General features: G+C 41.7%; 2 protein-coding genes and 1 pseudogene across 3 annotated transcripts; all 3 read right to left on the bottom strand.

Annotated features, from left to right (window-relative positions):
* Positions 1 to 2,982: 2,982 nt before the first annotated feature.
* LOC133927775 (zinc finger protein 7-like) lies at positions 2,983 to 8,255 on the bottom strand (annotated as a pseudogene).
* LOC133927182 (probable allantoate deiminase) lies at positions 8,147 to 12,622 on the bottom strand. The gene is made up of 12 exons (XM_062373518.1): positions 12,412 to 12,622; positions 12,226 to 12,308; positions 11,344 to 11,447; positions 11,182 to 11,266; positions 10,973 to 11,089; positions 10,139 to 10,248; positions 9,949 to 10,054; positions 9,770 to 9,856; positions 8,997 to 9,236; positions 8,784 to 8,909; positions 8,527 to 8,691; positions 8,147 to 8,422 (listed from the first exon to the last, which is right to left on the bottom strand). Exons 1-12 carry the CDS (start codon positions 12,518 to 12,520, stop codon positions 8,258 to 8,260), a joined length of 1,497 nt encoding a protein of 498 aa, XP_062229502.1. The 5' UTR covers positions 12,521 to 12,622; the 3' UTR covers positions 8,147 to 8,257.
* A 3,752-nt stretch (positions 12,623 to 16,374) lies between these two features.
* LOC133927183 (cation-transporting ATPase HMA5) lies at positions 16,375 to 23,569 on the bottom strand. Of its 2 annotated transcripts, none has more exons than XM_062373519.1 (9): positions 23,211 to 23,569; positions 20,540 to 21,154; positions 19,420 to 19,849; positions 18,972 to 19,297; positions 18,490 to 18,548; positions 18,069 to 18,411; positions 17,688 to 17,888; positions 17,018 to 17,275; positions 16,375 to 16,924 (listed from the first exon to the last, which is right to left on the bottom strand). In XM_062373519.1, the coding sequence occupies exons 1-9, from the start codon at positions 23,520 to 23,522 to the stop codon at positions 16,448 to 16,450; spliced, it is 3,021 nt and encodes a 1,006-aa protein (XP_062229503.1). In that variant the 5' UTR covers positions 23,523 to 23,569; the 3' UTR covers positions 16,375 to 16,447. The 2 variants fall into 2 exon arrangements, with proteins under 2 accessions (XP_062229503.1, XP_062229504.1); XM_062373520.1 differs by lacking the exon at positions 23,211 to 23,569 and adding an exon at positions 22,049 to 22,782.
* Between the last annotated feature and the right edge of the window lie 3,481 nt (positions 23,570 to 27,050).

Here is a 27,050-nt window from a genome sequence, read left to right on the forward strand (position 1 = left end):
CCTTCATCCCATGACTATACCTCTCCCTGATTCCCAGCTGGAGCCTGCAGGAGAGACGAGTGGAACCGGGGATGCACACGCAGAAGGCAGAACCTTCTCCAGACTTCAATGCCTTGCAGGAAGGTGAAAACATTACTTCTCTTAAACTAAAGTAAAATTAAACCAAATTGGCAACTTTTCAAAGTAAACGGTTCTACTTTCAGTTCTACAAATAATCCCACGTTTATTCTTTTTTGTCCAGTGCCTGCTCGCCAAACCGATTGTATGTATATCTGAAACCACGGTCAAAAGTTACTATCAGTGTTTGCTTTTAAAATAGGTTTGAAATAAGCAGGACACCTGCCTATTTTCAAAATGACACCGAAATATAATATGTATTGAGTTGCATGCACCAATTAATTATCCTAAAAGTTTAAGTTGATGAGTAACAGAAGATAATTCTCTCACACTTTAACAATACTACTGGATTGTTCACTGGTGATTGGCCAATTCCACAGTTCCACTTGTGTTCATGGATTAGTGTTCTTCATCTCTTAGCTATTGCAGAAAAATAATTTTGTTACAATTTTCATTCCCAGAAAATGATTACGTTCAATGTGACCCTTTTACTCTATGTTCTCAAGAAATATGTCAGGAGAACTGAAGCCCTGACCCCTCTGCCCTGCATAAAAATAGTGTTACACGGTTCTTCTTCGCCACTAATCTCCTGTACAAGCTTGACAAGAAGTGCGATGCCATGGTAAACCAGGTCCTACCAACAAACGAACTATCTGCATATGATATAGCAGTAGCGAAGAGAACCTTCAAATTGTGTAAACTGCATTCAGTCGAGATTGTTTGCAAGCAATGACCGATTCAAAGCCAAACTTTAGGTAGAACTTAACTTCTTCTTTCTCCTCCTTCCTCTCCTCTTTTTTCTCACCTACTTCTCTTTCTCCTCCTCCTCCTCTTCTTTCTCTTTAATGCCAAAAATTGTAGGGGCCTGTACGAGCTCTCAAGTGTTTCCGAGGATATGAGGCTGGAGCCCCCTAGCCCCCTGTTGCATCCACCCATGTTTGCAACTAAGGTTTATATATCAGTTTGTATCCTCTCGAATTGTATAACACTTACATAATTCCTTTTATATCTTAGAAGCCCAGTGCAAAATGTCACTACTATAGAATCCATTTAATAGGACATCTCTATACAGATAGATCTACAGAGCCGTTTGTGCAAATAGTATCATAGATGGTTCAATACTATAGAATCCATTTAAACGGTTCTAAACTAGAACCGTTTGAGAAAATAACAATAAAAAGTAGGACGCTCCAATACAGACGGTTTCAAATAGTTTGTACTAATATTACAGACGGTTACAAACTAAAATTGTTTGAAATTATCTGTACTTTGTCGGTTTGCATGTTTTTAATAAGATATTTAAAAATTCATAAAATATTCATCCAGAGTTGCATGAAAAAAAATTTATATCAAAATTATAGTTCGATAAGATCTACAAATTTATAGTTGATAACTTTTTCATTAAGTCATTTTGAAGTCCAAATAATCATTAAATGTTTTAGAAAACAAGGATCAAAATGAAAGAATATCCTTTCTCTCAATAATCGATGATATGTGAGATAGTAAGGAAGATTCGCATAAGGTTAGATATTGCATATTTGACTTAGGAATCTAATTTGTACAAACCTTTTAGTACAAATGGATAAAAAAACGTCTCACACGAGATTTTCGAACCGTCTGTATAAATCATTATGTAGTAGTGTGTACAAATCATTGTGTAGTAGTGTGTACAAATAATAAATTTGTCATTTTAATAAGTACCCTTCTAAATTCCTTACCTGCACAAAAGAATTTTCTCTTTAATGAATTGCACGTGCAGCTTATACTATAGAGATATAGATGAAAAAATTCCAAATATGATTACCGAAGGTATGACAAATTGTTGCCACAAACCAAATGAATCCTTAATTAGTACTAGTTTCGGTGTGGCAGCTAGTCCAATAGCGGTGTTATGTGTCTGGGCTAATGGCAACATTTTGCGATCTACTCACAACTCCCACATTAGTAAATATACAACGTTTTAGGAAGAGTTCAGTGATACCTCTTCAAATTTGCTCACTGATTTAGAAGGAACTATTTGTATTGGACATGTGAAAATGGTATAACTGGACTTACCGTGAAAAATAGTTTTTAAGTATAATAATTTTACATATCATATTTGTTAAAAGAAAAGGAATGGTCCAAGTTAGATTTTGGAGATTTGGTTAATGCCCAAAATTGTCATATCTACAAGCAGGGGGAGAACATATCACTTGGCTTATAAGAGCAGAAACTCTGGCCTGGCAAAGGGTAAAGTCACCATTTCACATATGGGTCTTGAGCAAAATAAAAGAGAAAAACCATCGAAGCAAATGAAATGTGATGCAGCGGTAAGAACATAATGGTGATCTTTAGGTAGTATTTTACGGGCCAGATTTTTTCAGTGATAAATTTTGAAACACATGATCTTTCGGTAGTACAAAATATTTTCCTTTATTTTTCAAGCATTGCAACAACAATTGGATAACCTTAGAGCAACTCTAGCCGAGTTGCTATCCGGCTCCCCATCGACAGAAATAGCAAATCGGCACAAAAAAAAAACCCATCTCCAACCGGTTCTCTACTCCCTCTCGCTATTTTTTGGGCTCGCCATTTTCTCTCCATGCTCGCCAATTTCATCTGCCGGCAAACGAGCTCGGCATTTCTTCACACCATCGGTTCCAACCAGAGCCGCCTTCGGGCCATCTGTTGCCGTCGGCTTGAACACACCCAGTCCCTCTAGATCCAACTATCAATCCGCCCACCACCACCGCCGTTGTCCGCCCACCGCAGTAGGTATCTGGAGGCGTCCTCGTCTTTCTCTTGAGTCGCCACAGGTGGCTCACCAAGAGCTCGGGGCTGACACAGGTACCCTTGCCGTCATCCTAGATCTAGAAGCTTCGACTTTTAAGATTTTTTTTCTGTCTGCTTCTTCAACTCCTGAGAACTTGCTTTGAAGCTCGCTGGCCACACTAACCCTCCAGCTTATTCAATTGCAAAACGGAATCCAGCCACTCATTTGGCATCCATAAGATCTTGCTACGACAACAGCAGCTCTTCCACCATGCTCCTTCAGGATTGTGGAGTGGGAGCTAACTCTCATAGGTTGGAGAAAGGTAGTTTTTGGAGGAAAGGTCCATCGTCAGTTGCCAAAAGCTGCGTGACTTCCTCGCTGCACACCTCTCCGTCTTTTGTGCATTCTGGTGCACGCCGAGTGCCTGCGAGCTGAAGAACTTTCTCATGCAGTAGTTATAGGAGAAAGTCCTGTGTGGAGTAGCCTCAGGTTTGGTCTCTAGGCTTAGGGGGTGATTTGGTTATCCGTATAAATGGATTTTTGTTTGGTGGATGCGTATAATTTTAGATAGAAATATATTTAGTTGCCTATATGTATTATTCCAGTCTGACTCGGTGGATGCAAATGTACGTCCACAGTTTGTCTCGGAAGGGAAGCTCGATTTAAACGGCATGACGAATGTAGACTACTGCATTCACTCATACAAACAGATCCACTTGTTAGTATCATAAAATCAATTTAATGCGAGCAAACAATCAGAATCTTGGCTCTTACATCCGCTCATACGAACTCAGATTCAGTCAACTAAACAGAAACTCAGCTCAGCTCAGCCTGTCTAGACAATATAACCAACTAAATACTTTTTTTTTAACAAACATAACTCTACTCAGTCTGCTTTCTCCCAACCTATATATACGGTCCATATAGGCAACAAGCACACCCTTAGCTTCGCTTTTTGGTGCATCAAGGTCCAACTTTAGCCATGCTTAATCATCGGCGTGACCAGCTTAAGCAATTTGGTATGCTGACTTGTGTTCTTCCACTTTAGGTGCTCTCTCTATTTCTTTGTTGGAAGTAGTACAAGAGACGGTTGCTCAAGGTTTGTGCTACTGTGGTAATTCTGCTTTGCTATAAAAAGAAGCAGCGGTATGCAAGATATCAGTTGTTTAGAGTGGACAAGAATATGCTAGTTTTGCATTTGGAATTGTCCTTTTCCAGAGAAGTATATGGATATATGTTGAAAATGGTTTCTTATAAGTTTTCTTCTTCTTTTGCTTTTATATATTGTTTGTAGCAATATCGAAGTTTGTTCGGTGGATTGACATTATTTCTTTCCGGGTGATTTAGTTATATGGCAGATAGCAAATATAGTCATTGCAAATATTATTTTTTATAATATACTAATAAAATATAGGTGAGTGAAATTTAAGAAGTGAGATTTAGGAAGTCGTTGGAATGCGTAGAGAATAGAGAGGAATTTTTTTTAATAAACTATTCTATATATGAAGATATAGGGAGTGAGATTTAAAGAATCTATTGTAGTCCCATTCATGTTCTCTCCCTGTTGTCACTCTCTGTACCTCCTTTCTCTCATGACCGATAGCATGTTTTCCCAAACAACTGTGGCAGAGACAATTAGAACATTTCATCTCGGGAGCTTTTGACGCAAAGGGATAAAATTAGAGCATTTTTGCTCTGTATAATGGGAAGTCTAGAGAGCGGTAAATAAAGGGCTAAGCCAGATCGCAAGATGGGGAATGTCGGGTGCAACCGTGCAAGGGGAGAGCTGTAAGAGCATTTCACCGTGTATTGCCAAAGTAAGATTTATATATGTATAATCGCTACTTCTGATGTTGTAATGCTCTTTTCACTAGTCATATTAGCTTCATAATTGACAAAGAAAAAATATTGCTGCATGTTCATATTGATATAGAGGGCCTCCACATTTGTACGCCTTGGGCCTCCAAAATGTTAGGAACGGTCCTGGGCTTACCTGTAGACTTCTCTGAATTTAATTCCAGGACATCTTAGTTATTAAGCCTTATAGAGGTGTCTGTCATGACTTAGGGCAGGTTTGTTTTACCTGTACACTTTAAAAAGCAGCTTACATATTATATATTTTTATAAGGTGGATTGTAAAAAGTTGAGGCTGTTTGGCATTTTGGATTGTGGAAGAGTTGGATTGGTATTTTTGTTGTGTGCAATGTCTATAATACACCTAGCTATTGTGAGTGCATTTTTTTTTCTATTTATTATTTTGTATGATGTTTTTTATATTTTTAAATATGAGTTCGCAAATTGAAATAACAAATGATACATCATTTATAAAAAAATACTTTTGTCCTTACAAATAACCTCATTAACAATCTATTCTCTCATAGTAAATAAAGCATCAACGATACTATTACGAAAGACATTCATGTCACGAGTTTTGTCTCCTAAGTTATTGTGATCACTTCCTTAAGATGAAGATGCATGCCTTAGAATGAAGTTTTCATCTTAATCACACATCTCAAAATCTTCATCTCTTAAAAACACTATCTCAATGAAGTTATGAAGAACTATGCATGCAATGATTATTTTTATTTGCTTAACCATAGAATTTTGAGATGTTTCACAAATATGAACACACACTACTACAAAATATAACTTATATGTTAGTCTATCACTGTCGGTTCCTTACGAGACGGTAATGATAGAGTATCACTGTTGGTTCATATCAAAGACTGGCACTAAAAGTACATTCGAAATGAACTAGCAGTAAAACTTGACTATTATTGTCGACTCTAGCCACGAACTGAAAGTGATAGTACACTGCTGGTCCTTCTTATGAACCGCAATGATGGATTGACTATCACTACTGGCTCTAGCCACGAACCGCAGTGATAATTTATCAAGTATCACTGCTGGTCCGTGTTACCAATCGACGGTAATAATGGGTATAATTGCTGGTCTATATTACGAACTGATAGTGATAATATATGACACCTTATCTTAAAAAATCAAAATATTTTCATATGAAGTCGAATAGGGACAAACTTTATATGAAAAATATAGTCTTCGATGAGATCTACAACTTTCTAGTTGAAAACTTTTTTCATTTGATGTTATTTAGATATAAAAAAATCATTTCAACTTTCAGACAAAAGAGATCAAAAGAATTGCATATGCTATTGTCATCACAAGCACTTCTCCAGTGGGATGGTAAAAATGTATCGCACGAGCTGAGTAATCCCGGGTTCGAATACCAGAACCGCACGCGCGCGGAAAATTGTAGGGGTGCATGGTCGTGCAAAAAGAAGTTTTTTGTTTTTTTGCCAAAAAAGTCGATTTGAGTATGAACTATCTCTGCCGGCTGAAGGTTTCAGTCAGTAGTGATAGTTGCCTGTTGCCTACTGTTAGCTCTAAAATTGATAGTGAAAGTCAATTTAGAGTCAGTAGTGAAGATATTTTTTGTAGTTGTAACACAATAACATGACATACAGAGCACAAATATGAACACACAATAGCGAGGAGGGCCTTCAGTCGTGGGCACAAAGTCAACTCTGGCACGGAGACGTCTCTACTGGGAGGGAGATTGGCACGGTTGCAGATTGTGTAATCATAATTTCATTTTTTAAGCTTAAAAATTGAAAATGAAAAGTTTTCCCAAGCAAATTTACTCTCAATATAAGCAGATCCAAAGTGTCCTTTTATTAAAGGCAAAAGTCCATTTAACCTCCCGATTTGATGGTGATTAAAGGTGTAAAATTTGGCCAAACCTTTTACACAGCCCTCTCGACGTGTAGGCTGCCTCTTGGGCTCTTTTGTCACGCGCAACTACCGTCCCGACTCACCATACTGCACGGCACACGGGCGGGAGCACTAACACATAGCTACGTGTTTAGCAACAGAAACGTTTTAGATTCTGATCAAAATTAGTAAAATACCTGTCAAATGGTACTTTTGATAAGTGATTTAAATCCAAAACGAAAGAAATACTTCTCTTTTTTACACTTCGAGAGATAAACATATAAAATATGGTTTCACTCATTTCTAAATCACTTCTTTATTATTTACAACTTTCATTCTCTCGAGAATCAAAATTCATACAACTAACTAAAAAATTATACAAATTAATTTTAATTCACTAAATAAACGTTTGAAGAAACTGGTACCAAATCGTTTAGAGAAGAATACGAAACCTTACCAAACCGGCCGTAAGGCTTCTTCGGCTAGCACGGGGCACGGCCCCATCTCACCGACCGCAACGGCCCAATCTGCACTCGCCTACCTCGAACTGGATTCGCGGCCCGGCGCGCGGTGCCAAGTAGCCAACCGTTTGTTGCTCGCCCTGGCTCCGTGGGCTCACAACCCTCGCCCCGCCCCTGCGTGAGCGTTATTTATTTATTTTAATTTTAATTTTAATTTTTTAATATTTGTAAAAGCACATGTCTATTTACGTTAATCGGACGACAGGGCGTTACTGTGATCTAGCTCTAAATTTTTTCAAAAATATGAAAAATTCAAAACACTTTCAAGATAGTCATAGAAAATCATGAAAAAATTATATATTGTAGATGATACTATGATCTACCTATAAAAAAATTCAGACAAAAATATGATTTGTATAATGAAAAACAAGAAAGATAAATTTCATTGTACACATACTGTGTATAATTTTTTTTATCTTTTTTCTCATTGTAAAAATATTGGTTTGAGTTGAATTTTATTGTAAAGATAGATCATAGCATCCTCTACAACAAACGTTTTTTTCAGAATTTTTTATAACTATTTCGATAATATTCTAAATTTTATGAGCAATGAAACTGAAGTGTTTTTTTTTATTTTTTTAGCTATCGCCAGTTAAAAGAGTGATATCTTTATTTTTTAATTATGACACCTAACTTACGTGCGATGATAACTTAGATATATAATATTTTAAAATAGGTATATAGTTTTATAAATATTGAAAAATAAAATAAAATGCGCGCGCCGCATCACTCTCCCGGCCTCTTGCCCCGCCCCTTCTGCACGCGCAACAAGCCGGCCCGCGCCTCCTGGTTTCGTCCGCGGCGAGGACCGGCTCAGCTTGCCGCGCGCCGGCGGGCCGGGGCACCCGACCTGTGTCGTCCAACGCGCGACGCGACCCGACCCATCCACACGCACGAAGCCCCGAGCGCCTTTCCCAGTCGCTACGGTTCACACAAGCACAGGAATCCGTGTCCAAACTAGCGTAAACGTAGAGAGCAGTATAGGGAAAAAAAATAAGACGTGCGCCTTTCCCAGTTGCTACGGTTCACACAAGCACAAGTGTTTTATTTCTGCTCGATCGAACGACAGTCTATGTACAGTTGCAGGCTACAGGCCTACCAAGCGCCAAAGAATCGTCGGTCGTCACCACCATGATCACGACTCCGCTGCTGCATTCTGCTCAGCTTCCAGCTCTGCTACCGCGTTCTGGTCAACAAAGTTAACCAGTGCGAGCCCCGCGGCCCAGACGTCGTCGTCCATCACCGACTCCTCCGGCGAGTGGCTGATGCCCCCGCGACACCGCACGAACAGCATCCCGATCTGCAGCCACAGACTCGAGAGTGTATAAGTAAAGCCATCCGGAACCAGTTGGTGCCGAAACCCAACTGATCTACGTGCACGCATACGCGTCGCGTCGGTGCTACCTTGGTGAGCCTGGCCATCGCCATCGCGTCATGCCCCGCGCCGCTCATCAGCATCGGTGTCTCGCCGGCCGCGGTGCGCCCCGACATCGCCGACACGGTTGACCGCGCCGCGCGCTTCAGCTGGGAGGTCAGCCCCGGATCACAGGGCGTCGCCGGCGCCGAGTGCTGGAGATAACAGGTCAGACTCAACTCAGTTCGCACAAAATCTGCACCTGCGCACACATCATGGACAAGAACGGCGATTCAGTTTCCCACACCTTTTGCTCGACGGCGCAGTCAACCAATCTGTCGTCGCATTTCTGGAGAACCAGCCTCGAGAAGCTCGTGACGATCGTCTCCCTCACTTTGTCGTCCATCGCGCGGATGTCCACCGTGAAGTTGACCTGTCTCAGGCAGGACTCCAAGATTCAGATGATTGAACCACCAGGTGAGCAGGGTGAAGAATGCTTGGCAAGGTGGTAGTAGCTTACCTGGCCCGGTATTACGTTGCTGGCACTAGGCCAGGTCAGTAGTTCGCCGACGGTGCACACTAGCCCGGCGAGGGACTCCTCCGTGAAGCAGCCGCAGTCCTCGTCGTACGCCAGGAACTTGTTGGGCTCTTTGCAGAGGCTCTCCAGAGTCACAACAAGCTCTGCAGCTGCAACCATCGGATCACGGCGCAATTTCATTGGAACTGTGCCAGCATGCCCTTGTGAACCATCTACTATTACCTAAAAAACCCCAAAAAAATACTAAGCATTGGGAGTTTGGAACTATTTCTTTTTAATTGAAGTTCAGCATCTACACTTGGAAACAAGCAAGCACCAGCAATTTAGCCTAGCTGTGCTATAGGGACTGGATATTTGACAGCCTAATATTACAACCACAGTGGACACAGTGATTTGAATATTTGAAGTCAACATTAAACAGAGCAATTACGACAGCCATACTCTTAACTAGAAGTGATTCTTTGATTTAGATGGCACACGAAGTAACATTTAAGAAATAAGACGGATGTTGACTACTAATACCCAGGTGCTTATTTAATTAATTTTCTATTCATTATTTGTTCTTGGTTGATTCATGTTGACTACTAATACACTTTGCCAAGAAAAGACTCATAACGAAAGAAGCATGCTGATTGCTTTGCAAAAGTTGATCTTAGATAGTGTGCCATACAATTCTGCATGGTCATATTTTAGTTTTGGCTGATGTAGTTCTTTCAGAGTAGTTACTTATTCAGAATATCAGAACTCTAACGCACCTTTAACCGCGTCTGTCCTGCAATTCCTTTTACAACACCAAGAGGATAACGGAGGGCTTCCAGAACTGGCCCTTGTTCCATGTGAACCTAGCGCCAAAAAAAAAAAAAAAAAAAAAAAAAAAAAGCTGTAAGTACTTTGTCAGGTAACTAGATGAAAACGATATAGAAATCCTTCATACCTCAACATAACTCCCCACAGACTCCGGGTTGTACCTGGCTTGACTAAGAGCAGCAGCAGTAGCCTCAAAAGAGTTCAACTTCAGAACATCTTGCACGGTTGTGCCACTGAAGAAGTTGAATACAATATGTAGACTGCATCAGTAAACCATTTCACAAAATAGTTCGGTTGGTTTACGCGAAAAGGATAACCTCTTGTCAGATACTTGTAAAGTTGATTCAGGTAGTGTACCAGCTACAGCAGCGCTTCCCAGAAAAGTTGTTTGGAATCTAACACCCTCCTCGTCGCTGAAAGCAATAACCTGAGGGTTACCGAGGAAAAGTGAGTACCAGGCTCTGTTATGGCTATATTTCAGACATCGATAATGCTAACCAAAGCATGCTCTGTCATGGTTCGATATACTACTTAAAGCCATTTTAGCTTAAAGCATTGGAATCATGCAGTAACAGGATAACTGACGCTCTTGTTTCAAAAAAGAATTACTGACGCTGTAATGCACACTGAAACATGCCGGCCTTGATCTAGAGATGATGCTTTAGCATTTGTTTTGCATGAATCACATACATGACACCTGACAGCTTGTGCATTCTGACTATCAGGATTGCTAGAATAACAAAAGATGGATACATTATAAAACTAGATTCCTCCTGGCTTTTACATATTCTGAATAGTCTTTCGCCATGCCTGATTATGTTGTAACAGTGTGAGGGAACCTCCTAAGTACTTTTAAACTTAGCTATCCGATCAACATCTCAAAGTTAAATATAGATAAACTGAATAAAAGATGGTACTAAAACTATGCTGACTGGAAGCGACTAGGAAACAATGTGAAATATTCCTCAAATATTTAAAAGAGTAAAAAGACAAGTTCTATGCAGATGAGTGTCGTATCTATAGGACACATGTGGCTCATCATGCATAAACCCGCTCACAAAGTTGTAGTGGAGCAAACAAACATACTATCGTATGATATGATATAATAGTAACAAGACTACTGTACTGGAAACGCTAGAAAATTCTCTAACCTCCACTGGTCTAGCTAGCCTCTGCAGTTTCCCAGTAACTTTCAAAACCTTCAGAGCAGAGATTGCACAAATAATACCCAAAGATCCGTCATACATGCCAGCATCAATGACAGTGTCCTGTTTTTGCAAAGGAAAGAAATATCAGGTATTGCAATATTGTATTGCTCTTTAACTAGTGAAGTCACGGAACTAATAAAAAAAATACTCACCATATGAGATCCAATCAATAAGGCCTCTTTGGTAGAATTGGCCGGCTCAAATCGACCATGAATATTTCCCATTTGATCAACCCACCTACATATTGAACAGAGATTGGTAGGTAAGTCAAGATGAAGGTTCGAGAAAATGATTGTAAGTGCAGACACACATACGTGGTAAGTCCAGCATCTTTCATCCAACTGATGATGACAGCAGTGGCTCTGATGGCAGCCGGACTCAGGAAAGTCCTTTCCAGGTAACCTTCGCCATCGGATATCTGATTCATAAAAATCAACGCCGTGTCAAAAATTTGTAGATGCATAGCTGAAATGTTAGGTCCCATAGCCAAAAGACGAATCTTGCTAGAAAACAAACCAAATCTTGGAAACCAGGAATTTGTCGCTGCAGCTAATTAAAAGTTCAGGTAAAGAACTTTAAAATTGAGCAACCTCTATAGCGTAAGGCACTAAGGTTATCTTCTCCAGAAAACAAGGCTTGGATAATATTAGATGGAATGACCAAGAATCACGACGAAACGAAAGACGAAAACTTGAAAAAAAAATGTAGTATTTGCACCCAAGCTAATTGTTTGCTAAAAGGAAAAAAGAAAAGGATACATCTAAGTATCTGCGTGATTTGGCCTGGAATATCTTCATTACAAGATGAAATACCCATCTTCTCTTGAGGGAGCAAGTACTATCAGTTTTTTTTTTTTTTTGGCGAGGAAAATTATTATCAGTTAATGTGTTCATATTCTTATAAAGTGATCTTTAGTGTTCCTGTGCTGCCGAATCTCAGAATTCAGAAAAAGGGGAGGTGCAATCTACACCAGAGCACTCCAAATCTCTGTTCATTACTTTGATTCTTCCATATGACTCCATAAATCTTCCTATGTTCAACTGTGCGAGCATGCAACTAGTAAATAGAAAACGACTGAACTCCATGTTATCCGATTGAACAGCCGAAACAACCCAACAAGAGTCCCGCGTCTCGAGCTGGAAAAGTGGATCAGGAACTTAATGTTCCAAGGACCCAGAATCGATCGACAGCCTGACCTTGCCCAGCTCCTTGAGCCTCTGCACCGTCTCGTCCCTCAGAATCTCTCTGTACAGGTCGTCTCCTCCAAGCTCCAGTCCCCCTGTTCAAGTTTAGCAAATCCACTGGTCAGGAAAGTTCCAGAAAAATAAAACGCAAGAACGAAGCATGTGGACGGCTGCCACTGAGACGAATGAACCACCCACCTGCCAAGATTGGGTTCCAGGTGAGGAGGAGGGCGAAGACGGAAAGGATTAGGAGGAGAGACGGGTGGTGGCGCCTGGGGCGGGAGGGGGCGGAGCAGGAAGGAGCCATGGGCCGCCGCTTATCGGCGAGTGCGCGCGTGTGTGGCCTCCGTGGGGTGGTGGCTCACTGGCTCCTCCTCCTCTCTCTCTCCCACGGGGGGTGTGGCCGAGGCGCAAGGTGGCTGCTTTTATAGCGCCGCTTGGGCTTGTTGGCTTGTGCGTGCGTCTGCTCCGCTGGGGCACACCGCCTCGAGAAAATAAATTTTATGTGCGTGTGTGTGCTAGTTTTGAATATAAAGCCTCATTGATGAAGTTATTAAATTTTATATGGAGTGATTTTGTAGTTGAAAGTGATATTATAGTAATATTTTATATGGAGTGATTTTGTAGTTGAAAGTGATATTATAGTAATATTTTATATGGAGTGATTTTGTAGTTGAAAGTGATATTATAGTAATATTTTATATGGAGTGATTTTGTAGTTGAAAGTGATATTATAGTAATATTTTAGGATAAAATCTATGTAAAAAGTGATTATGCAGAAAAACAAATCAGCACGTCTAGTTTATTTTAGAGAATTATTTTTATAAAAATATTTTAAACACTAAACACTAAAAACTATTATTTGACAGAGCTCTCGCTAATTTTACTCACATCTGCTAGGTTTGAGCTAGAAATGTAGGTATAAATTCTCTAGTGTCGTGGGTGTGTGTTCGATCTCTCTGGTTTTTTTTTTTGGAGAGGATGATGTGTGCCCGGTCTCTGCTGAAACATAACTGCGTTCGATCGTGTTCTTGCGGTTTCTTTCTCACACGATGAGCCTGTGTAAAAAATGAAAAGGGCATGGCTTTCCACCAACGGTGAAGCGTACCGCGTTCCGTTTGGCAACGGAGCACCCTGGGATCACGGGTCCCAAAAGGCCTGCCAGGACCGCGCACCCCCAAACGACCCTGGCCAGACACACGCAGATCAGTATTAAAATTTCACGAATTTTAAGAGAAAGGAAATATTTAATTTTAATTTTTATTGATATGTAACACTCACTGAGTGAAAATAATCAAAATTTCGATGAAATTTTACAAATTTTAGTATTTTTTAGGCGAACAAAAAAGATTGTAAAATTAAATTAAAACCACTGTACATGATAGGTGCATGCACTCGCGAGTGGGTGAGAGGGAAACGGAGCGCCACAGAGAATCTCGCCTTCTACAGTCCGACGCAGAATCTGGAATCCAGCAAGTCTCCAACTACTCCCTCCTTTCCAAAAAATTAACATTTTTAACTAAAACTTTGTTAGTAAATATTTAACAATTCACGTTTTCTAATACATATTTTCTTATACTTTCCTAAAATACTCCTACCATATTATCCACATTGTTACCTCCCTCATTACCTAGATATACGTGTTTAATTAAAATTATCAAGTATTTAAAAATAGAGGAAGTAGTAGCACTCCAGGGCGGCTGGCTTGTGGGGCTGATGCGGTGGGTGAGGCCGGTATGTGATGTGAGAGGTCGACGATGGCCGTGTTGGAGTTGGGCTCTGCTGCCGCCAGCGGCCAAAGAGCGCACGGCTGGTGAGAGCTCGGAGGAAACGTCTCTTCTACCTGGCCGAATACCGCCTGCGTGCATATGCTGCACCTGATGTGATCTGATCCGACGCGAAAGAGAAATCAGGGTGCATGTACCACGACCGAGCTATTGTTTTAAAATTTCCTTTCTGAAATAACGTAGCAGAATATGTATGTGGCCTGCACGCAAATGACCCGTTGATCACCAGCGCGGCAAGAGCAGTAGTGTCGGTCGTTTCAACTGAACTTTATAGCTTGCCCTTCTGCCAGACGATTTGCTCAACGAGTTGAGGGCGATATTATATGAGCAGCATGCAACGTGGGTTGGACGTATTTTCTCCGATCATAAATATTTATTATTTTAATTAAAATTCTATTAAATCTTTAAAACTTTGAGTGTTAATAACTTTTAGAATATTTAGTTAGAAAATATAAAAATTATATGGGTAGATTTGTTTTGAAAAATATTTTCACAATATTATATTTTTATTAAATATTATAACTATCTTTTAATAGAAAATAATAGTAAAAATTACACATCAAAAATCATAAAATTTAAAAAATAATAAGTAAATCTGATCGAAAAGAGTATTACTACCGCAGGCACATAACACCAGTGGCGGATCTTTCAGGGTAGGCAGATCTTCAGTGATAGGCTCAAGCCCCACTGCCATTGTCGCTCCCCTTAGCCCCTTCCCCCACCATTTTTTTAAGAGAAAAAGGAGGGGAAAAAAGGGCGATGGGGAGGAGGAAGCCTCCTCCATAACTTCGTTGCTTCCCCTACTGCCTGACACCTGGCAGACTCGGCTGGATTATTGATCAAACACTAATCAAGCCCGCTGATCCGCTGCTCGCGCGTCTGCATAAATGGCTCCACTGTGTGTTAGTATTATTCTCAATCACTAACTAGCTTCATTAGTTTTATCTGTGATTGATCACCCAGTACACCCTTCTGGGGAATATGTTCTGCGGGCACGTCATCGATCACTAGAATCCATTTTCGGTTAGAGTATGTGACGACATATGATATATATACATTCGCGTAGGAATTTCAACTCAAGGGGGGAGAGAGAGAGAGAGAGAGAGAGAGAGAGAGAGAGAGAGAGAGAGAGAGAGAGAGAGAGAGAGAGAGAGAGAGGTATCGTAATATGATTCCACGTAAGAATGGCACTGCGCCCCACTATCCCAGCTCGTTCTCAACTCAAGCAGCGTTTGTGGCCAATGGTGAAAGAGTGTGCCATCATGGCATGCAACTCGAAATCGTAGTAGATTAGCCAAGAAATCTGTACGTGCCTGAACATTCCAGATGCATGCATGGTTGCCTTTTGCGTCATCGGTGGAGTCCCTGAAACTACGGGCAGGATTATCGCCCGTCAGGTTCCGTTATCCATGGGCTGCCGGGCTACTCTTTTTTCTTTGTGGTGTGGGTGCGGCCCAATACGTAACGGGCCCAAGAAATTTGCACGTGCATGGCCCATGGATGAGTTTTTTATTTTTATAATTTTTTAATCCAAAAATTGCAAATATATGCATTCCAATTCCAACGGAGAGTTGCAAAATTTCAAAAAGAAAGCATATATTTGCAATTTCGGATTTAAAAATAAAAAAGGTCGCTCATGGCTCGCTCATCGTTAACATCGTCGGGCATTCCACGCCGGAAGAACGGCGCGGCTGGCGGCAACACCTTACCGCGAGGGCTGCGCTCGGACGGGACCCGCGCAATCCGTGAAACCGTGCGTGCACGAGGGGCGAAGAACGACGGCGCGGCGGGTGGCCCCGTGCCGTGGCCGCCGTTCTCGTGGGCAGCGGCAGCGGGACCGCCTTCTTCCGCGCGGCGGCGGACGGAACCCATCCGATATTTCTGTAATCTCTTTGGCATACTCCATTAGCAAAGCCCCAACACCGAACACACCGACGCCCACAAGATGTGCACAATCGTTCGTACTTTGGGGTTTCCCGTATCGTTTAATTTCCAGGCCAACAAATCACGTCCTTTATCAATCATTTTGATGAGATTTGAATCTATTCCATATCTATATCTATACTTACAAAATACATGAGTTATGATCAAATCGAATATCTACCGAGTTGATCGAACAGTCCTTGTATAAAAATTATCTTCATTCCTTCATATTAATTGCCTTTTAATATTTATCTTTTATATATTCTAAAAATTTATTTTATCTCTCATTATTTACCTCTCATACTTAGATATGTATAGCAAAAAGATAGCAAAAAGAGACCGAAGGCATTGTAATTACGAATGAGAATTTGCCATGGTACCACTGATAACCCAAAATTACCAGGGGAATGGTAAGGAAAAATATGTAAAGCAACAGAACCCACTGAAAATCTACAACTTACAAAAAGACGCCATTTTCATTTCATTTCTTAACACGGTAAAGGGAGATATAGTATTCATAACAATCACTCTACAGTTATCTGCAATACAGTCGTCAGCTTCGGTTTTCTGTACCTTCTCAACAAAAGCGAGGAACATACTACGCTTACAGACGAGAAGGCCATGCAGGCGCCGGCCAGCCACGGCGGCATCTGGAGCCCGGTGACGGGGAACAGCGCGCCCGCGGCGACGGGGATGGCGACAATATTGTAGGCCATCGCGAAGAAGTAGTTCCAGCGGATCCGGCTGAAAGTCTTCCTGGAGAGGTCGATCGCAGTGATGACGTCTTCCAGGTTGTTCCTCACCAGCACGTAGTCCGCCGCCTCGATGGCAATGTCCGTGCCCCCTCCGATAGCCATCCCGACATCGGCTGCTGCCAGGGCTGGGGAGTCGTTGATGCCGTCCCCAACCATGGCAACGATGCTCCCGTCCTTCTGGAGGGAGCGAACAACGTCGGCCTTTCCGGCTGGCATGACCTCAGCTCTCACGTCCTCAATGCCTACCTGCCAAAGCACAATAACGCCAACAGATGAAAAGATAAGCTAACAAATGAACCTTATGAATTATTCGAAGCGAAAATAGAATCAGAGACTAACCTCTTTTGCAACAGCTTGGGCGGTTCTCCAATTGTCCCCTGTGAGCATCACGGGATGAACACCTAACTTTTTTAGTCCTTCCACTACAACAGCAGCCTCCCTTTTCAGGGGATCGGTAATACCCATCAACCCCACGAAATCACCATCATATGCCACGAGAATGCCTGTTTTTGCATCCACTTCCAGGTCTACCAAGAAACTTTCAGCTTCTGGGGGAACGGTTACACCGTTTTCAGTAATCAAAGTACGGTTTCCGACCTGAAAACATTTATCTTCCAGATAATCAGCAATTTACTCAACTAGCATTTTATAACACTGCTATCAGATCTCTCTGGTCCATTCAAATAAGCCATACTTTGACTGTGCAAGGAGGTTAAAAAGTTCTTAATTAGAGGAATCCTCAAGAGAGCGAAAAAATGGCGCAAGTGCCTTCTATTATGTGCCTTGGAAATATTTGAGATGATAATTTGTATGGGTGGTCATGCTGCATAAATGCTTAGGACAATGAAGTAAACAGCGCAAAATGGAGAGATAGCATTAAATCTACATGCATGCTATGTTTTGGAGCAGAACTGGAAAGCTAAATGCCTTATATAACGGAGTGGAGGAACAAGGTAGTACTTATAAAGGACATGGAAACTTGGAAAGACAATGGTAGCTTTTGACTGACCAAAACATTCTTCCCGTTGATAGAGCACTGAACTCCTTTGCCAGGGATTGCAGAGAAGTCTTCAGCTTCAAGCAGCCATTGAGACAACACCTCTTCTTTTCTTTGCTCAATGCCATCTTTTGATGAAGGAATCTTGCCAAAGAAATGGAAATGAAAGGCATAGTCCAAAACAGCTGTGGCAAGAGGATGCTCACTGCTTGCCTGAGTACAGAGCAAAACACAAAAAAAACATTGACTTGTCAAAATAATGAGCAATACGTAAAATGTTTTCACAACATACTGATTTGAAAGAGTATACAAATAAAAACAGCAGAACACAAGTAATTTTTCAAACAACTTGCTGTTAATCATACGAATAGTCTAAGATCAGGCCTGCCTCACCTCTGCGGATGCTACTAGTGTGAGGAAATCTCCAAGGTCCATTCCTGAGAAAACCTTTGCAGTTGTTACAACAGCCTTTCCTTGTGTTAGTGTCCCTGTTTTATCAAAAACCACGTAATTTACATTTTGAGCCCTCTCCAATGCATCTCCACCTTTTACAAGCACTCCATGATTAGCCCCAATTCCAGTTGCCACCATCACAGCAGTTGGTGTTGCCAGACCAAGGGCACAAGGACAAGCAATCACCACAACAGATATGGCAAACATGAGAGAGAAAACAAAGCAGTTGCTATTTTCAGCAACCCATGAATTTGGATATGCTCCAAACCATCCACAGAAGAACCTACATAAGTAGCCAATGCGCATGTGAGAAACTCGGATATAACATCACACCAAATTACACAGTATTTATTGAACTTACCACACAGAGAATGTTACTACAGACAACGTGATGACAATTGGAACAAAAATGCTAGCCACCTAAAATAATAATGGAGGTAAGGTCAGCAATAATCAATAGTCAACTTAAATATGATGTGACACTTTCAGCAGGCATAAGGCTTTTTTCGCAAGTAAACTAGTCTTCTAGGAGCTCTGATAAAATAAATATGTTATGACAAGTAACAATAGAAGTAGAAAGCAATGTACGAAATGAACATGTGCTTCAAAAGTTGAGAAAGAGTAAACTATTGTCCTCTAGAACGCATTTAAATACACAAAATGGGAATATAAACAGTGTCACATGTGCATCATTTCAACTGCAGGAAACAGCAAACAGATCGTAATTCGTAAACAATGCTTCGAGATTTCAAGTTACATTAGGAAAACTGCATGATCAGCAGGGCATGTGATACCTACTGATAAAGCAAATGTTGGATACCATGTAGAAAAAAGAGTACTCACATAATCGGCAAATTTCTGAATAGGTGCTTTGGACATCTGCGCAGTTTCAACCAGAGAGATTATCTGACTCAAAACTGTCCCAGATCCTACTTTTGTTGTCTGTATATGAAGGATGCCATGTAAGTTCATTGTTCCCCCAATCACCACACTGGATACTTCTTTGGGGATGGGTGCAGATTCACCAGTTATCATACTTTCATTGACATGGCTTGTTCCCCAAACTACAACACCATCAGCAGGAACCTTTGAACCAGGAAGCACTTTTAAGACATCACCAGGTTGGACTAACAGTGCATCAATCTCCCTCTCCCCGACATATTTTCCTTCTGGATTTGAAATGAATAATGTGAGTTTGTGTATAATTATAATATAAGACGCATTTCTATAGAACTATTAGATGGTGTCGTGTAATTGTATATATGACAAGGAATAAAATTGTACTAGAGACCTTTGTCTTTCAGAAGCAAAAGAGCAGTAGCAGGGACCAGTTCTACCAGCTTCTTAATAGCATCTGATGTCTTCCCTTTTGCAAGCACCTCAAGATATTTCCCGAACAACACAAATGTAATTATCATTGCACTTGTCTCAAAATATACGGGAGGTTGATATCCAGTGAATGATCCATAAAGGAGTGCACAAACAGAGTATACATATGATGTGGTGGTACCAAGAACCACTAGCACATCCATGTTTGTAGAGCCATGTCTCAGGGCCCTATAAGCCGCTACATAGAACCGTTTGCCGACAACAAACTGTACAATGCTTACCAATATCCACTTCAGCAAATCCCCCATAAGAAATGGTCCACAGTGCATGCTTAGTAATGTACTAATCAAAGGTATACTGGGGCAGACCATACGTATAAAAAATACAGGAATCTGGTGCAAGGAAACAATAGGACAGTCAGGGGGCAAGCAGCAGCATACAACAGGTTAAAAAGTATTTTGTAATTGTGGGAAGCAACTTAAAAATACAACTAATGAAAATATCTAACACCCCAACATTTTAGTTGTATTATCTAACACCCAATGTATAATCCTATTAGAAAAATGGACCCCTGGTTTTTTGCATTGCCCCCTACTTTCTAGTTAACTGTCAAATTAGATGTGAATACCCTCTTTTACTACTTTCCCAAACATTAAATTAGAACAGCATTTTTCCTCCCTAAGGCATCTTGTCTTGGTGGGTGTCATATGCAAGCAAAAATAAGCAGCAAAACATTATTTAAATATGCCAATGGTCAGATAGGACCCATTGAGTCAGATGCCACAGGAGGGCCATTTGGTCATAACTAAAAATATGAATCAAGAATATTTAATTCTGTTTTCCCAAATAACTAAATATGTTGGAAGTGTCATTTGCAGGCAATGCCCTATCTTATGCTGCCTGCTGCTGACACAACAGATATGCCCTGCCTTCCCTACTGATAACAATGCCAAGGGTATCATCGCTAAACAAGCACGTTCCAAAAAAATCATCACTAAACATGCATTCTGCTTAAACCATTGGCCTAAACTGCATGTTTTCTTGGGTGAGAAAAAAAATAAAGAGGCAAGATTAAAACTTACACTAAGGAACAAGCTAGAGCGGAGAAGATTAAGCATTTTAGAGGCCTCCTGTGCATCATTTGAAGCCCCTCGAGTGTATGGATTCTGAACATGCGCTTTCAACCTCCCATTGCTTCCCATCTCAATTGTATCCACAATTGATCTTAGACCAACAGCTTCTGGATCGAATACAATCTCAACTTCTGAGAGGACAGTATTTACAACGAACTGTTGCAAGCCAACCATTTTCTTAAGAATATCATGTAATACTCCTACATCCTTCTCTGTGTGCAAACCAATCAGTCCCAGCAAAATCTTATCTTGCTCGCTACTCTGCAAGAATGCAGCTTCAAAACCAGCATCCTCAATGGCCTGAACAATTTCATCCTTGCTAATGGCAGAAGGAACATACTCAACTTCCCCTAATGATGTTGCCAAAGCAACAACTGCTCCTTTTACACCAGGTAGCTTTTTCAAGATACCCTCAACCGAGTTCACACAATTAGCACATGTCATTCCTCCTATCCTAAATTGAGCTGATAAAGTCTTCTGTGACTTAGGCTGAGAGACAGCAGAATCTGGGATAATTTCGGCTTCGAATCCGGCATCTTCTATAGCTTCAATTATATCCTCTACCTGCATAGATAAGTTACCAAAATAAAGTTGCAGCAATTGAAGTGACCCAAATAAGCCAATCAATGTGGATGGGCAGAATCTAGCCAAAACATATGCATGCGGATCACAGATACGTGCTTTCCTTAGATGCCTAGGTATTTTAGCTTTAAATATGATGTAATAGCACTCAAGAGCTAAAAGCTATGAGTCTAGCAAGTATATTGGCCATCATGGTCAAAATTCCAACAATGGTGGCACATTTTAACAAATAAAGTACATCTCATCCAATTTTTCAGACGAATACTGAACTCCAAGGCTAGAATGGCTTCTAAGTTCTAACAACCACAAAAAAAACTATATGTATATCTTCAATTGGTAGTACGAAAAAAATGTAAGTGATGATGCACAAGCTACTGTACTTAATTGGACCTAGAAAAAAGGGTGTATTTGCGTAATATTACTACAGGAGGAGTATTAGTCCAAAAATATACAAACTTGCTAGTTCCACAACTTGATAACTACTCTTCTTAACAGTCAACAATACCATATTTTAAGTGCCAGTAAAGAGTGATGCACGGAACACACTCAACTTCACTGCCACCATAGCGATAAGCTAATCATCACTTGTTCCACAGCTCAACAAGTATTCTTATGAACACCAACCATCACTCAGTGATTTCCAGTCAAGGAAGTGCTAAACTAGTCTGTGTGCAATTCCCAGCATAACAATAGGCTAACAAATCATTATATCACAACGAAGAAGGTAATTCTCAAAAAGGGAGGCTCACTGCCTGTAATTAAAAAAAAAAGGCAAGAACAATATGGAAGCAGTGATTGTAATTCCCAAAGAACATGGTGGAATTGCCATGCAACTATGCAAGATAGATGGCATTACTTCATAACGAGTAAAATTACCATAGTAGTGTAGCTTTCCTGAACCTACATGGTGAGTATTGCTCCTAGAACTAAGGAGCTAAAGTTGACTTCAGCACCTTTTTTTTATGAAAATATTATTCAGCAGCTCCATTGCTTAACAGCCAATCAAAAGCTATTGTAGTGCAGCTTAACCAGAATCCCCATTTCGACCTGTACGATCAACCAACTGCAGCTAAGTGCCAGCCTTGAACTCCCAAAATGAGACAACCCACAGTCCATCACGAGCATCCAACAATGTTACAGCTCACGCAATCCCAAAAGCGAAAAAAGACCACAAAACTTATAGCACTGGAATAGCCAATCACAGAACCAACACTGCATTTTACAGACATTGAATAGCCCAAGGTGTCGACCTCACAATACCGCATCCCTCAACTTAAACCAAAAATTATTAGCTCATTCCCACTTCACTCGATCCCATGAAGTAAATACTTCATGAAGCAAATGCCTGACTCCCCAACCGCTACTAAAAAACCACACGCTCCCGAGCCGAAAGACGCGATGCAGTTTCCTATTCTAACACGCTAACTCAGCCCAACCATCGCAAACGCAGACGCAATAATTTAACCCCAAAAAAACATAATTAAAAAGAGATGCTATTTTTCAGGCGACCGTTTTTCCTTGGCGCGCAGATCTTCTTCAACCTCCCGCCTCCGCTCCCTCACGCGACATTTCTCTCTCGCGCGACAGCCTCCCCTCGCTCCCCCGCCCCGCCCGCCCCCGGCGGCGTCCCCGCCGCCGGATCCGCGCCCGCCGGGACCGTCGACTCCCCGCCCCGGCACTGGCACATCCGGCGGTCCTCCGCCACGCGGCCGGTGGCGTCCCCGCCACCTCGCCGCCCCACACCCGCACCCGCGTCCTCCGCCGGGCCGGCCTGCCCTCCCGCCCGTCGACCTTCTCACCGCAGACGGAGAATTAGCACGGAGAAGAACGCCATGCACGTTCACACCCATTCACACACATCGACTAGAAGCCCCTCGTTTTCAGTCGCCTGAAATTTAGGAGGACTGAATTCAAAAAGTTACCACCCCGCAAGCGTCAGCGAGCTCCCAATCGCTCCGGAGACGTACGAACCTCGCCTCCACGGGCGCGAGCACGCAAGGATCACACGCCACATCAACGCGTGGGGTTTCATCATCACCTTGGCGAGCGCGGGGTCGAACACGACGTGGGCGCGGTTCTGGAGCAGCGACACGGCGACGCGCCGCACGCCGCGGCGCGCGGAGACGGCTCCCTCGACGGCGCTGGTGCACGCGGAGCACGTCATGCCCATGACCCGCACGTGCGCCTCCGCGTCCTCCTCCCGGCCCCCTCCGCCCGGCGGCGTCCCCATCTCCTCGTCGTACGAGTCCAGCAGCGCCACGTCCTCCATCTCGTCACCGCGCCCGCACGCCTCCGCCGGCCGCCCGCCGCCGGCGACCGCCGAGAGCTGCAGGTGGGCCATGCTTGACATGCGGCGGAGCAAGCGAGAGCCGGGGGGGTGGGAATATTTGGTGGGCGGAGCCGAGGAGGTGGGGGTTGGTTATAAACTGGGAAAACCGGCGGCGATGGAGGGGCTAACTGGGGTGGTTGCAAAGTGCAGGGGGCTTTCTAGAAATGTTTATTTTTTTGCTTGCCTTTAGCTGGGACCTGGGAGTGGCAAATTTGCCATTTGACCTCTTCCTTTTTGACTTTTCATATGTTTACATGGCTTAATTCTCCTTTGACTTGGTTTCACATTTGACGGGCCTGCTGAATTCCGACGTCAGTATTGTGAATTCGTGAGTCTAGATGTAGTTTGCATAATTCTAGTATTTGTGATGTACTATTGTAGAATTCTAGATGTACTTTGCATAATTGCATATGTAATGTTAAAGACTAGGTGCTCCTTTATTAATTTCTTTTTTTTTGAAATGGGGTTGACATTTTCCGATTGAGAAACATGGGATTTATTGGGGGCTTTTAATATGATTTTGAGGGCATATGAGGACAGCGATGTAAGAGGTGAAGCGTGAGATGCGGTGGTTAAGAAACTATTTTTTTTTAAAAAATATTAGTATAACTTGTAAACACATATATGTACACATTTATACCATCACATATATTTACACGGTATCCATATAAGATCGGAAATACGGAACTTATAGATTAATAAAGTCACCACAGACGTCTCATATCGACAAAAATACTACCTACCACTAAAAGAAATTTTAGTAAAGTGAGATACACAAGAAAGAAATCTAAAATTTGATCTCTAGTGATTAGAAGTTAAACTATCTTTTCTAACCATTTAAGTTAGGCTAATAGAGGTTAAACTATCTTTCCTAACCACCTAAGTTAGGCTTATTTCTCGGTTAAGAAACTAACTTTTAGTAATGTTTATTATTAAAATGGCGGTGGAGAAGTTGAGCTAAACCAACATACTCCCCTTCAACTAGTAAGTAGGTCGGCGGAATAGCTACTTTTTAGTTTGCTTTGAGTCATGGTTCGTGGTAAACGACATCCTACATTGTGGCGATAGTCGTTTTATAGTGTACGTCCTGTAAAATATACTATTTCATTTTAGTTTGACATTTAGCGTCTTTTTTATGCTAAATCATATAAATTTCTGCACCAAATCATTCCCTTCCGAACAGGTCCTTATTTTCTACGTGTCTTACAACATCTCTGACCGACTTGCTAAATGAGTTGTTATAGCCAAATTTGATGATTCGGTAAAAAAAAAATCAGATTTAGCTGGCTTTATATCGAGCTCGCTATTGTCTCTCTCGCTCACCATATCTAAGGAGGACAAGAGCACCTCCCCTCGTTCGTCATCGATAACTGTTATCCTCCTCTCTAGTGAAATATCTTTCGCGCCATCTGAAAGCTCATCCCTACCGCTTATATGCCATTTTCTATTTATAAGATATTAATAAAATATAGATAAATAGAATTTAGAGAATAAGATTTAAGAAATCGGTTGAACAATATAGATAAATAAAGATAATTTTTTAGAGAGACTCCCTATACAGAGATATAAAAAGCGAGATTTAGAAAGTCGATTAGAGATACTCTTTCAAATAGAAGTCCTAATACGTGCATCTTACAGTACTGACAGAGTCAAAGAACAAGCGGTGAGTATGCACAAGTATAATAACATAACTGATCACGTGTAATTAGATTAATGCCATATAATTTTATATCTAATATAAAATTAGATATCATTAATATCTAGGATTTTTTTGGTGTTCGAACATACCCAAAACACCTCTTCGCTCCGCCAATGCTTACAAGTACACAGGTAGGGGCGCTATTGCGCTGATGAATGAAACCCGTGTGCCGAGTGAGGACCCGGATAATTTCGAGCCGAATAAACGCACGTGCCCCGGCCCGTCCACCTACCCCTTGGCTTCGCCATTTGCACACACGACGCACCCCTGTCACGCGGTTCACGCTTGCCGCCCGGCCCGTCCCCGTGTTTGGTCGCGGCGAGCTGGAAGTTTGCAAGGACGCCGGGGCCCGGGAGTTGCCGAGGTGGGAAGAAACGCCGGGGCCGAGCGCGCGCGGTGTGGCTTGTTTGGTCGGGGCGTGGTGTGGCGTGGTGTGGCTTGCAAGCCAAGCATGGGTCGACGAGACACGGCAACCGGCTCCGCTCACGTCCGACGTTGACCCGTCGCGTCCCACACACGCTGGCGGCGGGGCTCGTTCCATGACCCGCCATCTTCGGATGTTCTGATTGGATTGGAATCTAAATTTTTGTTGGTTATACGTGTGAAGTTTTCGGCTCACGTTTTAGAACGGTTTGTATTAGACTTAGTTATATATATCCATATATATATATTTTTTATAAGTTATAAAAAAAATTACTATATTTATTGTAATTTATTGTATTGTATACATCTCTAATATAATGAAAATAGGCGTATATAATTTTTTTTCCTGAGGAGTTTTTCAAGTAAAATTATATCTTGTGTTTGATTTCTAACCAGTGAAATCAGAGCCAGATTGATATATCTGAGAAACGAGAAAAAAATTACATCGACTCATCACTTATCGTTTTTTGGCGCCTTCTAGATCTTCGCGCCATCGCTGAGCGTATTGTTGTCAACTACTGCTTGGCACTATCCTGCACGCGGCTTGATATCGTGCCTCCAGCTGAGAAGGCATCGCTCTGGGATTTGTCAAATTCGTGGCACTCTTCATCGGATTCACATGCCAGAATAGGATCCTCTGATTTGGTAAAGTCAATAACTTCAAATTGATGTAAACCGTTGAATTTGAAATGGACGGATATGCTACATCATTGCTACACTGTTTTACTATAGTACTATTTATCCTCTAACATTTTTAATTCATACAGTGTCTAAAATCATAATATTATTCGTCCTTTATATTTTACTGTTTACTCCTGACTTTACTTGCCATATTTCCCTGTTCATTCCTGACTTCGTCGTGCTGAAGTCAGACGATTTCATCCACACTCGCCGTGTTGTACTTCGATCCCCGCGAAACAAATCTGCTGCCTCGCTCCGAGAGAGACATCTGCTGCGTTTCCCGGCCTGACGGAAGCATTCATCCCAATCATCGGCTTTGATCTCCCAGCCGGCCCAAGTCCCGAGCAGCCAACCCGTTCAGCTGACCACTTTCCGATTCACCTCGGAGTTCAAAAGATTAAAAAAAAGGCTGTTCGTGCGTCTGCTCTACCCGAGGAAAGAGAAAAGGAAGTTCATCCAAGTCTCGAGGTGACGCTCTCTCGAAAGGGAAAAAAATCAAACTTCTTGCTTTGTGCACCCAGTTCAGTGCACCAGGATTTCAGCTTCACGCTTTGTTTTCTGGCTTATATTGCTTCGCGCTCACGACTATGGTTTAGATATTTTGTTGCTAGACTAAGATACAAAATTTTCTCTCTAGCAAGTTAAGATACGAGTTATTTTTACGTATATTAATCTAAATAACGTGATTGATAATTTTTGAAACAAGATCAAAAGTCTTGATCCGATAAAGAAAATAGAAAAGATAG

The sequence above is a fragment of the Phragmites australis genome, chromosome 8 (assembly GCF_958298935.1).
Source record: "Phragmites australis chromosome 8, lpPhrAust1.1, whole genome shotgun sequence".
NCBI classification, from domain to species: Eukaryota; Viridiplantae; Streptophyta; class Magnoliopsida; order Poales; family Poaceae; genus Phragmites; species Phragmites australis.

Bases quoted from the DNA above. Each gene is read 5' to 3' on its own strand.
- LOC133927182 (XM_062373518.1), bottom strand. From the start codon at position 12,520: ATGGCTCCTTCCTGCTCCGCCCCCTCCCGCCCCAGGCGCCACCACCCG. The intron at 11,267-11,343 runs GTATGTGTGTCT...TTCAATATGTAG, and splicing joins AAAGATGCTGGACTTACCAC to GTGGGTTGATCAAATGGGAA. The intron at 9,237-9,769 runs GTGCGTTAGAGT...GGGGTTTTTTAG, and splicing joins CAGGACAGACGCGGTTAAAG to GTAATAGTAGATGGTTCACA.
- LOC133927183 (XM_062373519.1), bottom strand. From the start codon at position 23,522: ATGTCAAGCATGGCCCACCTGCAGCTCTCGGCGGTCGCCGGCGGCGGG. The intron at 17,889-18,068 runs GTGAGGCAGGCC...CTCTGTACTCAG, and splicing joins CACTAGTAGCATCCGCAGAG to GCAAGCAGTGAGCATCCTCT. The intron at 17,276-17,687 runs GTCAGTCAAAAG...AAATGTTTTCAG, and splicing joins TCAACGGGAAGAATGTTTTG to GTCGGAAACCGTACTTTGAT.